The sequence below is a fragment of the Oryctolagus cuniculus genome, chromosome 6, assembly GCF_051225735.1.
Source record: "Oryctolagus cuniculus isolate XC-2025 breed Fujian yellow rabbit chromosome 6, ASM5122573v1, whole genome shotgun sequence".
Classification (NCBI taxonomy): Eukaryota; Metazoa; Chordata; class Mammalia; order Lagomorpha; family Leporidae; genus Oryctolagus; species Oryctolagus cuniculus.
This window is the reverse complement of record NC_142872.1, coordinates 97,761,529-97,773,741: the sequence shown is the minus strand read 5'-3', so window position 1 is coordinate 97,773,741 and position 12,213 is coordinate 97,761,529. Positions and strand designations below refer to the sequence as shown.

Here is a 12,213-nt window from a genome sequence, read left to right as displayed (position 1 = left end):
TGCAAATAAGGGGCTCCACCAACTGCCACTGGGGAGACCCTGTGTCTTGTGGGCTGTAGTGCCCTTGAAAGGGACTGCTTGCCACTGTCTGCTCTTGGGGGTATACTCTCAGGTGGCTGCAGGCATCTAAAAATTATGGAGTCTGGTTATATTTCAGCACAGTCTGCTGCTGTGTAGCTATTTCTTCACGTTTGTTCAGCTGCGGAGGTGATAAATACATTTGAGGAAAAGCTTCCAGACTTTTCCTCTATGCTCAGAGTAGCTAACTGACCCGCCATCTTGGATTTCACAGGCAGAACCTCAGTCCCTTGTCTCTTTCTAAAAGGACCTTCAGTGACCAGGAGAAGGGTGGGCTTCCATTGTGTACAACTCCAGGGGGCACCTTCTTCTTCCAGGTGCTGTCATTGTTGACTCGGGAGTGGGTAAAGGATTTTGCCATTTTAGATTAATGCACACATGGGTAATTATCTCAGTTCCTGCACTGGCAGAGTGCTTATTGGAGATGGCCTGGGAATGGGTAGCAGCCACTGGACATACAGCACTTCGATCTGTGGGGGCACCTGTGTCATCAGGTCTCTGCCTCTGGTACTCCAAAATAAACCTTATCCCATTGATCTTTCCAGTAGTGAGTACTGAGCCCTCCCCTGTTACCCTACCCATACCTCAAGTAGCCTCCTTGGACATTTTTCTATTCCTTTTCTAGAAACTGTCCCTGTGCTTAAACAATTATCTTAGCACTTTACCTCTAGCTATACTTCTAAACATGCTTGTATGTAGGCCTGTACAGTTTTATGAAGAGCTGTCCTCTATATATGTCAGCAGAGGTGGATAGATAGACAACAATCAAGTAACCTATTTTTACTTGAGCCTATTTCTTAGGTTACATGAAACTCACATCCAGGACCAGAAATCTGAAAAATGCTTTTGAATATCAGCAAGTTAAAGCCATGTGGGCACAGGTTCAAGTCCCGGCTGCTCCACTTCCAATCCAGCTTTATTGGAAAAGCAGCAGAGGATCGTCCAAGTGCTTGGACCCCTATAGCCATGCAGGAGACCCAGAAGAAGCTCTTGGCTTGTGGTTCAGTCCTGGCCCAGCCTTGGTTGGTGCAGCCATTTGGGGCATGAACCAGCAGATGGAAGATTGATCACTCCCTTTCTCTTCTTCTCTCTAACTCTGCCTTTCAAATAAATTAATAAATCTTAAAATTTTTTAATCTATTAACAATACCCATCCATTTGTTAATTCAATTATTTATTTAAAATATTTAATGAGGGCCATATGTGAGCAGACCAAAACAGCACTCATGAAGCTACAGAGTGGGTGAGAGAGGTAGAGAAGTAATTGCAGTCCCACTAGATAAGTGCTATAATGGAGGCAGGCTTATTTATAAACTATGAAAGATCAAGTCCTGCAAGGGAATTAAGGGTTTACCGGGGCCAGGCTTCTAAGTATCAGTAGACCCAGTCATGTCATATATTTCATGGTTTGGATTGACATGTAGAAATCTGGAAACAACTATGCTGATTTAGCAAGCAGTAGAGGATTTGTAAATAAAGTCCATGACTCTCTGTGAATTTTAGATTTTTGAGTGGTAGTCTTTTTTTACTGGAAATATCTACCTGAAGTAGATGAATACTGACTGCTTTGACTTCTCTATAATCTCAGTCCTTTCTTTCTCAGTCCAGGAAACAATAACAAACATGATATTTAGTGCAGAATGGTTTCATCTTCAGCAGAAATAAAATTACAAATGAAATACCTTTCATGCTCATGTAACTTGACCATTCTTAATACCTTAAACTGTTCAGTAAGTTCAGTATGGAAATATGGAAAAGAAACACATGGGAAATAATCCTGGAAGATCAAATATACAGATTTTGATTGAAACGTGTTCTCAGGACAGGTATGGAGAGGATGGGAGGTTATGAGAAGTCAGAGGGGGCTTTGTCTTAGGCCTGCTCCCCTCTGTGAGGTATGAGAGTGGACTTTGTCTTACCGTATACATGTGCACTGTGGGCAACTTCTGTCAACGCGTTTGGTAAACTGTGATGACTTTTACCAATGTAAGGCAGGATTATTACCATCATTTTAAAATCCCACGGAGTTCCTGGAGAAGTTAATGTTCCTCCTGAGATGAACTAAAGCAACAGAAAAAATGTATTTTATTCTATAATAGCTCTTCCCTAATTGTGCACGGAATCTTCTAAAAGCAATACTGGTGAATTTTAATATTCAGTTCTAAAATTTTGTACAATTCAGAATAGAACGCTATCATGTGTTTTCTTGGTTTAACAGACTGTAAATATACCCATACAATGCTTATTTATTCATAACTTGAAATTATGTAATTGCTTCTTCTTAACATTACAAAATGATATTTTAATAAAGATTCTCCAGATTTTAAGAATATTGTTACTTATGAGTCTTATATTGTCCAAGAAGCATCACATCTGTTTTGACAGTGGGTAAGGCCTATTTTCTGCAGCATTGATCATTGTGAGCAAAACAGAATTTTTTCCATATTTCAAAATTAGTTCTCAAAGGGACTATACTCAGACTATTTTATCTGAAAGTTATGTATATAAATGCATATGCACATTAAATTACATAATAAAAATATCTGTATAAAATAAAATGCAGTAAGATAGCACATAGCTGAAATATCCCATTTCACAGATGAAAAACCTGAGGTGCACAGTCTCCATTATTTTCCTGATATGATTCAGCTGTGTGGCAGCATTAGAACCTGAATTCAGGTCTCTTGATTTCTGCTACACTGGTTTTCCTATCATGTTGGCATGCAAACATTGAAGTACCTTAAAAAATGACTCTGAGGTTAAACTACTCAAGTTATCTGTTGCTTAATATTAGTAAAACTAAGCTCATGACTTTTTTTCTCTTTTTTTGTGTGTGTACATGAAACCTCTGCATTTGGGCTTATATAAGACATGTATGTAAAGTAATTTCTCAGTTGTGAAGCCCAAGTAGTGCCTTTGGCTTCTTCATTTGAGCATGAGTGTTAAAATTAATTCTGGAAGTTAGAAAATTCAGAAGGGCAGCTGGATGGCTATATTTTTTTTGAAGATGGTTACATGTAGAATACGTTTCAAGATATCATACTTATTTTTTATGTTTTGAAACATCCACCAAACCCCTTCTTCCTGAAGGTGTTGAGTCTGAAGATGCAGAATTGATCAACCGTGAAACTGTGACCTAATGCAGTCTTGCTAAGAAATAGTATAATAATATCCGTGCCCTGGGGGTGAAACACTCAACCTTAGCTTTTTCTCTTTCATCCTTGCCCAGACTACAATCATATTTCTTTGTTCGTGTTTCCTCTTTGCATTGTGGTACAATTGACATTGATAGATAGCATGGAAAACTAAATTCAAAAAGAAAAAGAAGAGTTATTTGGGGGGAAAAAGAGTTCGTGTACTGTTGGCTCAAAAGCAATGTGTGTAGAAAGGTCTTTAGAACCCCCCTCCCCGCCCCAATCCTTCTTCTTCGCCCCCCACCTTGGGCTGCAGCTGCTGACAGCAGGCACAACTGAGCTATAATTTGGCCACATTTGGCTCATGTAAATTGTGATAAACAGTGAGCCCATAATATTTATTTTAAAGATTCATTCACTGAAGGTAAGTGTTCTTGACTTGTGTATACATGCTAGTCAATGGCAAGCTGCAGATGTCAAGATCAGCTCCTAATTTCATGCTACGCAATTAATACGGCTGCTTGATGCGCTGTTCCTCACAGGTGCAGGGGTGTTGGGAGCCTTTGAAGAAGTGTGTAGCTAATAGCCCATCTATAATTCAGAAGAAGTCTTCAATGGAAGACCCCCGGGGGATAAATGGACAGTCTGTAAGTAAACAGAATGTCAGTCCTAAGGAAAGAGTTATTACTTTTAAAATTGTAATGACTATTTGTGTTGTAACCTGAGTGTCTGGAAATTTCTCAAAAGCTCTATACCGATTTTTAATGATTTTGAAAGTTATGAATTAAGTAGTTCACTATTTCATCAGCCTAACCTAATTTATATCTTTTTCTTAGAGGTATCAGTTATCAAGAGTAGAGTCAGACAGGAAAAAGCCAGCCTTTGGTATTAGGTAATTACACCAATATGCATAACATAATTTTAAGGCTTACATTTTACTTTGCCTCAGGGAAAACATATATTTGTCTCAAAAAGTTTGAAATTAATGTCTACACTTTGGATTGTTTTATGTGTGTTGGTTTTACAAAAATATATTTGTAGGTGCATGTGAATCTTGAAAATGTATGTTTGGTGTAGATGTTTCACAGCTTGATGAGCTCATGACTCCACTTTAAATCAAGAGAGCCTTTGGTTATATTTCAGTTATCTTGTGAGCAGAGAGAAAGGGTTCAGACATCTTCTTCAGGTTCATATTTGGAGGAAAGCAAACTTTGGCTCATACATGAATATTCTCAATTAGAGGTAATCTTACAAATAAACTTTGAGTCATTTAGAACTTGAATAATTCAATGAATTTTAATTTTCAGGACGCACATTAAGAAGCTAAAGTCATCTCCTGGGAAAACATCCGTAGCAATATTTGGGGAGGCATGTTGAGTTTGCCTTTTAAGTTCTCTGGTCAGACATGATGGTTCTAGAAGTGTGGTTTCAAAGCTCAACTCTGTTCACAATGGAATTATTGCAAACTTGAAGTGTGATCTTTAGTAATGCTGTTGTGGTCTCTGTGAGTGTGTTTTACAAGATCTGTTGGTGTTATGCAATAAGCAGCAACTGCTAATGGACGAGGATTTTAATAACAGATGGTCAAGTGCAATCAAGGTAGTTTTGCAGTCATCCTATATGGAATTACAGTGTATATTTGATGGATCTTCAAAGTCATCTTGCTAGGTAATTCACACAAAGCGTTTGTGTGGTGTAGCTTTTACCCTAAATAGGAAAATAGGAAATGCCTCCTTAACCCATTGAGTTTGTTAGTTTGTTTAAACTCCAGTTTTGAGTCTGTGGTATTTGATATTATCATGTTAAAATACATTTGTAGTGCATATAAAATCAATGAAAAATAAACACGAATAACTCACTACTTACAACCACCTTTTATATCACTTTGCTCCTTAGATGGAAGCAAGTTGACATGTTGGAGAGTCATCAATGAATTTAACAGTTTTCTGCAAAGAAGTGCTGCTGATACTATTTTGTTTGCTATTTCATGGTTTATGAATTCTAATTTGAAAGCAACTTTAAAAAATACATGAAAAACATACAGAGAGTAAGAGAATTTGAGCTATCCTGACAAAAAGATGTGTTCAGAGGGCAGTCTACTGTGTATTTTGTTGTTGTTCTTTTCTTTCGTGAGAATGAAGCAGTTTTGTTCTTAAAAGGTATTTGGCTATCTCAGATGGACAGACCAGGGAGGGATATTTCTCAAGGGCAAACTGCTGTGTGACACTGATTGGGGAAGCCGTTTCCTGGCAATTTGGCTCCTGCCTGCTCAACCACGAATGACAGGCGGGCTCTTAGAGGCCCAGTGTGGAGAGAGGCCTTGGGTGGGCTCCTGGGGCTGGCTTCCTGGGGCTCTCAAGTTTCCCCTTACTCTTGGAAAGATGGGAGGAGAGGCTCACGATAGGAAGAGGACCTGATTGAAAATGGGAAGCTTACTGAGGAAAAGAAAGGATTGAAAAAGGAAGTCCTGGACCAGTAGCTCCAGACATCCGTCTTTCAAAAGTGTCTCTTACTAAAGGTCTCGGATGTGTTCAGAGGAAACCTCAGAGTTATTGTACCCCCTGCACCCTTGTTTCTGCCTCACCACACTGTAAGATTGATTTTTGTTTTCAGTTTTTTGAGATAAAAGTTACTTGCATTGATATGCACAAATCTTACCAGTCCCGTTTTGGCAAATGAGTTAACCTGTGTAACCTATACCCTATCCCATGGAGGGATGGGAACCTTTCCATCTCCCCGCATAGTGTTCTTCTGTTCCTCCCTACTCACTGGCTCACAATGCCTTCCTCAGCCCTGTCGAAGGCCGCCGTTCCAGTTGCTTCTGCCTTTGATCACTTTGTTCCCAAAGATGATGTCCGTCGAATCCTCACACATTATGTTCTCTGTTGTGTCTGGCTTCTTTCATTTACATTATGTCTGGGAGGTTCATCAGAGCTTTTGTGTCTCTCTGTAGATTGCTCTTTTTAAATTGGGCAATAGTATGCACTGTATACATGTTTTAAAAAACATTAAATATATTATAATCACTTCTCCAGGAACCTGGATTTTTGCATTTGTAAAATCTGTATAACCTAATTAATGTCTTTTCCAGCATAATTTCCCATATTCTCATTTCCTCCCACCATTTAGCACTTTGCTCACGGTGTTACACCTACTATTGAGCATTCTAGATTGTGCCTCCTCTGGGAAGACTTTAATATTTTATTCCATAGCCATATTCCTGATAAGAATGGAACTTTTGGTTTTCTCATCAGAATGACTATCTATCTATATCTCTGTATCTCTATCTATCTATCTATCTATCTATAGCTATATATATCCATATTATATATGTGTATATATATGTATATATCTTTTTTTAAAGCTTTCTTGGAAGGTTTGGTGTATAGCACCAGGTTACAAAATACATTTGTAATGCTTGTGCAACTGTCACTACAATATTAGGACTGTCCTTTGCCTTCATAAACAATGCCCCTATCCCAAGTCTTGATAGTTCTGTCTCCATTCTGTACATAGAGATTAAAGAGAGCTGGGCAGGAGGCTAACAGGAGTGCTGCCAGGGGTCACTTCACCTCCTGACAGCTGGGGATTCCTGGGCGCTCTATCAGTGGGAGCAGCCAACAGCAGCTTCCCTGTCCTAGTGGACATGAGGATGGCAGTGTGGGGGTCCTTAGACAAGGGCTCATTCACGCTTGCTTTTGGTGCTCCTCTTGTACATTGAGAGACCTGGAGCTAACATTTTAGAATGGTTCCTAACAATTGAGGGAGGGGAAATGGCTAATGATGTTCACCTTAAAAAGTGTGGTATCCCTGTAAGATGGCTGAGTGTGTCTGCATGTGATGAGGGACCATGAGTTAGGTAAAGGATTTTCTTATTTTGTTTCTCTGTAGATGCAGCACTGAGTAAAAATGTTACATCGGAAAGTTTATGTCTCTTGTTCTACAGTGTTCAGCTATGTGACTCTTGCATCTAGAGAAAGGAAGTAACTCATGTGATTTTGTCTCTTCTATATACTTCTCTGTTTGCCTCTTGAAAATGTGATGGAGAGGAAGACGGCTGGGGACTCCGCATAATTTCTGTCCTAATTCTGGCCACTACTCTGCCCTCAAGGATTTCTGGTTCAAATGAGCACAGCCCCATCCTCTCTCAACAGCACCATAGAATCAGAACACAGGCACCGTGGGTGCTGTCCCCATCATGGGTAAATTCTTCTGAAACAGGAACATCAAAGAACTGAGTTCTGACTGCATCCTTGAGGATTTCTAGAGAGAAATTATGGAAATTATGGCAAAATAAAAAAAGCACCTACCAGCTCTTTGGAAAAACAAACAAATTAAAATAATAAATTATTACATCTTCCTGATGAAGCTGGGAGGCTTGCAGTTAAAAACCCACCATGCAGTAACCCAACCTCATGTCTGAATTAGGTAAGCAGCTTTGTATCTTAAAAACTACAGCATAGATTCGAAGTCTGAAGACCTGGTTTTACCCAGTACTGGCTGTTTGGCCTGAGGAGGATTTTTAAGCATCAGTCTCAGTCTATAAGATAGAGATGATAATGCTCGCTTTCTCTTGTTTGGAATCACAATTTTGTAGGTCAACTGGGATCATGTCATTAAAAGTTCTTCAAAATTGAAAAGTCCAATATAACTCTAATGTACTTTTTAAAACATTTGTATTTATTTAGTCTCATTTTACTTGACAGGCGGGGGGGGGGGGGGGAGGGAGAGAAAGAGAGGAAGGCAGGCAGGCAGGCAGGAAGGAAGATCTATCCACTGGTTTACTCCCCAGATGCTTGAAGAACCAGGAGTCGGCCAGGCCAAAGCCAGGATCCCCCGATCTCAGTCCAGGTCTCCTCTGTGGGTGGCAGGGACCCAAGTACTTGAGCCATGATCTGCTGCCCCCTCAGGGGACACATTAGCAGAAGCTGGAATCAGAAGTGGAACCAGAACTCAAACTCAGACACTCCATGCAGTGTCTCAACTCCTGTGCCAAACAGCTGTCCCCTGGTGCACTTTTTCTTGGAAACCTCTCTAGAAAAATGTGAGCATGGATAAAAACATTAACTGAGCACCTGCAAGTCTATAATAAAAATTTAAAAATGGAATCATCACACATGTGCCAGGTATTCTAGACAACAGCAATACACATGCTTAGTCATGATGTTGGCAGTCGCAGGGAGAGAGGACAGGAATTAGGCCTCACGGACTCTGACAGGCAACTTACTTAGATTTCAATTATTTCTGATAAGGGTATACTATGTCTTTTTAGAATAATTATACTGTAAGGCTCCATGTGTTCTCATAACTCTCCTTCTTGGATCTCTTTTAAATTATGGTAAATTGGAAATGCTAACAGCAGCTTTTGCTGAGATGTTGCATTTTGCAAGAAAACTCTTAAAATGTGTATGTGCTTTATGCCTATACTTGAAAATTCTGGAAATAAAGGTGCCTTTAATCCAAAATGGAAAAAATTAAATATCTATCTTGTTAGTAGGAGCACAGAAAATTAATAAAAGTAGTTACGCAAGTCCTAGGCACATGTGTTTCGGACTGAGGAATTATAAATTAAATCAGTTTTATGTATTCAACTTCCCCATGAATGAGATATTTTATATGTGAGATTTTTTGACAATTTATCTATCTAACTTTATTTGAAAGGAAGAAAGAGGGAGAGGGAGACAGAAAAAGAGAAGGGTCTTCATCCATTTCATCCATTTTTTAAGTCCCCAAGTTTCCAGGGATGGCAGGCTGAAGCCAGGAGTTGGGAACTCAGTCTGGGTCTCCCATATGGTCCAACTATTTGAGCCATCTCCTGCTGCCTCTCAGGTCTGCATTGGCAGTCAGGAGCAGGAGCCAGGAGTCAAACCCAGGTATTATGATCAGGGAAGTGGGATCTTAACCACTATGTTAAAAGCCTGTGCTGATGAATGAACCAGCAGATAGAAGAGCTCTTTCTCCCTCTGTTTCTCCCTCTCATTCTGCCGCTTTGCCTCTCAAGTAAATAAAATAAATCTTAACACACACATGCACACACACACACACACACACAAATGTATTCTTGTGGTTCTGGAAGCTGGTTAGTCCAAGACTGAGGTGTCAGTCCGGCCGTGCTGCCTCTGAATCTGGGAGTTGATCCTTCTGTGTCTCTTCCTATCTCTGGTGGATGCTGGCAACGCATGACTTTGCTTAGACTGAAGCTGCAGCACTTCCGTCTCGGCCTACATTGTCCCATGACACCCTGTATCCCCCTCTTAAGTCTGTGTCTCTCCTCTCTTCTTATAAGGACACTAGTCATGTTGGAGTAGGACCCATCCCAATGACCCCTTCTTAGTGGAAGATCTCTCTCTGCTTCTCTCTCTGTCTCTCTACCTTTCAAACAAAGAAAATGACACTTTGTAAGTTGCAAAGCAATATATACAGCCACCTGTACCAAGCCCTGGGGTTCATCTTTTTGGAAAGGGTGGAAGATTTTTTTTTTTTGACAGGCAGATTGGACAGTGAGAGAGAGAGAGAGAAAGAGAGAGAGAAAGGTCTTCCTTTGCCATTGGTTCACCCTCCAATGGCCGCCGCGGCTGGTGCGCTGCGGCTGGCACACCGCGCTGATCCGATGGCAGAAGCCAGGTGCTTATCCTGGTCTCCCATGGCGTGCAGAGCCCAAGGTCTTGGGCCATCCTCCACTGCACTCCCTGGCCACAGCAGAGAGCTGGCCTGGAAGATGGGCAACTGGGACAGAATCCGGCGCCCCGACCGGGACTAGAACCCGGTGTGCCGGCGCCACAACGCGGAGGATTAGCCTAGTGAGCCGCAGCGCCGGCCAGGGCAGAAGATTTTGAGTCAGACAGAGTTCAGTCTTTGCTCAATGCTCAGGGCAAACCTCTCTAAGTGTCAGCTCTTCCTCATTTATGAAGTAGGGACATTAGTACAATCCTTGCACAGTTGTGCTACTAGAAGCACCATGTGAAAGATACATAGTGAGTAAGAGCACACATTCTGGAGCCCAGTTCCTTGAGTTCCAATCTGCACTGCGATGTTCACTTGCTGTACCACACAGGGGAAATATGGGTGCCTGCCCTGGGCCATTTTCTTTGTAAACTGGGGATAATGATAACTTAATTCATGGGGTTGTTGTGAAGTCTGAAAGGGTTGTACATGTGAGAGTGCTTAGAATGTTGTCTGGCATACAGTGTGCTATTCCAGGCAAGCACATAGTCACTGCTTCACAATCACCAGCTACTGCTTAATTAAAACATACTTGCTTAGGTGCATGAGGTCCTAGCTCCCATTTAGATGGTAATGGACATCCCTTCAGAGGGTTAAGTTAAGGTTGTGGCTTTGGATGTTAGACCATGATGGAAGGAATTAGGCAAAATTTCTCATGTGAGCAGGCCAAGCTGTTAAAGAGCCCGGGGTTGGTAGGTGGACTGAGAGTTTGGAAGAGATGGATGGTCAAACATCAAACGGGACACCAGGTGGTATTAACCGTTGGGTATTTTTAGGTAAAAAATTAAACCTGGACAGGAAAATTACTCCAGAGCCAGGACAGTGACATGCTTGTATTTCTAGGGCCAAACACAATGTTAGGCCCTCTCCACGCATTCGGTAAGTGCTTGTTTATCTGAGCAGGCCAGCATCTTGTGTTGTGGTGTAGCTCACTGCGTCCATGTGCACAGCACAAATGGAGTGTGACAAAGATGAAAATTGCTTGAGACTGATGCTGGAAAGACAGGAAAGAGGGCTCTGACCATTCACTCATGGCCTGTTGCCTGTTTCTGATCTGGGACTCTTCGTGTGCAGGGTCTGAGAGCTCAGATAACTGTGAACCTGTGTAAATGAGTGGTTAGCACTGATCACCCATGGGTCTTTCTTTCTCAATAAAAGGCTCACACTGGTTTGATTTTCAGCGGGCAGTGTAGTCGGGGGAGGAGGGCATTTAAATACCTGTGAGAGATGATGGTAATTATCACAAATGTATATATAATCAGAAAGCCACTGTTGGTGGGGGCCTGTTTGGCACAGCAGTTAAGGGTCCTCTTGGGGTACCTGTATTCCATATCAGAGTGCCTGCTTTGAGTTCAGGCCCTTTGTCTTCCAAGTCCATCTTCCTGCTAACATGCACCTTGGCAGGCAGCAGATGATGGCTCAAGAACCTGGGTCTCTGCCAAACATTTGGGAGAGCCAGATTAAGTTCCCAGCGGCTGGCTCTGACCTGGCCCAGCTCTGGCTGTTGTGGACATTCAAGGAATAAACCAGCAGATGGATGATCTCTGCTGCCTCAATGTAAAATATTAAAAAGACAAAAGAAGCCATTCTGAGGTAGCGGTAATACAATAAACCTTTTCCGTAGAGAAATAGATAGGAGCTGTGATAGACTTTGCAAGCCAGGAGGTTGCTATCACAGAGATGCAACTGTGCAGTTGTGGTGTGAAGGTTGCCATGGATACATAGAATAGAGTCCCAGGACATTGCTAATGCGAGCAGATAAAATGAGGATCCATGCCTTGTCTTGTTAGCTTGTGCAGGTAACGTGACCTACAATTGCGCTCTCCACCTGCCTTTGGGATTTTTAATTTTGTCCACATCAGGCCAGTCTTTTTATCTTGGATTTGACTTGTTTCCTTTCTCTGGCCCTCATTTTCTTCATTTATAAAATGTAGAATTTGGGAAAAGATATCTCCCGATTTTTTTTTCTTTTTTAAAGATTCCATTTATTTATTTGAGAGGTAGAGCTACAAACAGAGAAAAAGGTCTTCTGTCTGCTGGTTCACTCTCCAAATGGCCGCAATGGCCAGAGCTGGGCAAATCTGCAGCGAGGAGCCAGGAGCTTCTGCTGGGTCTCCAACGATGGTGGCAGGGGCCTAAGCATTTAGGCCATCTTCTACTGCTTTCCCAGGCCACTGGCAGAGATCTGGGTCAGAACAGGAGCAGCCGGGACACAAACTGGCACCCATATGTGATGCCAGCACTACAGACAGAGACCCAGCCTACTGTATCACCACAC

General features: G+C 41.7%; 1 protein-coding gene across 17 annotated transcripts in view; it reads left to right on the top strand.

Moving 5' to 3' along the window:
* EYA1 (EYA transcriptional coactivator and phosphatase 1) overlaps positions 1-12,213 on the top strand; it is a 371,713-nt gene that overhangs the window by 11,210 nt on the left and 348,290 nt on the right. For 16 of the 17 annotated variants that reach the window (XR_016235724.1, XR_016235723.1, XM_089335376.1 and 13 more), the window contains exon 2: positions 3,755-3,859. Coding sequence is in view for 8 of the 17 variants with exons in the window: in XM_089335376.1 (XP_089191502.1) it covers positions 3,827-3,859 (33 nt within the window). In the remaining 9 variants the exon portion in view is untranslated. Of the gene's footprint in view, positions 1-3,754; positions 3,860-12,213 lie in introns of those variants that run through there. The other variant, XM_089335391.1, reaches the window with a different exon arrangement.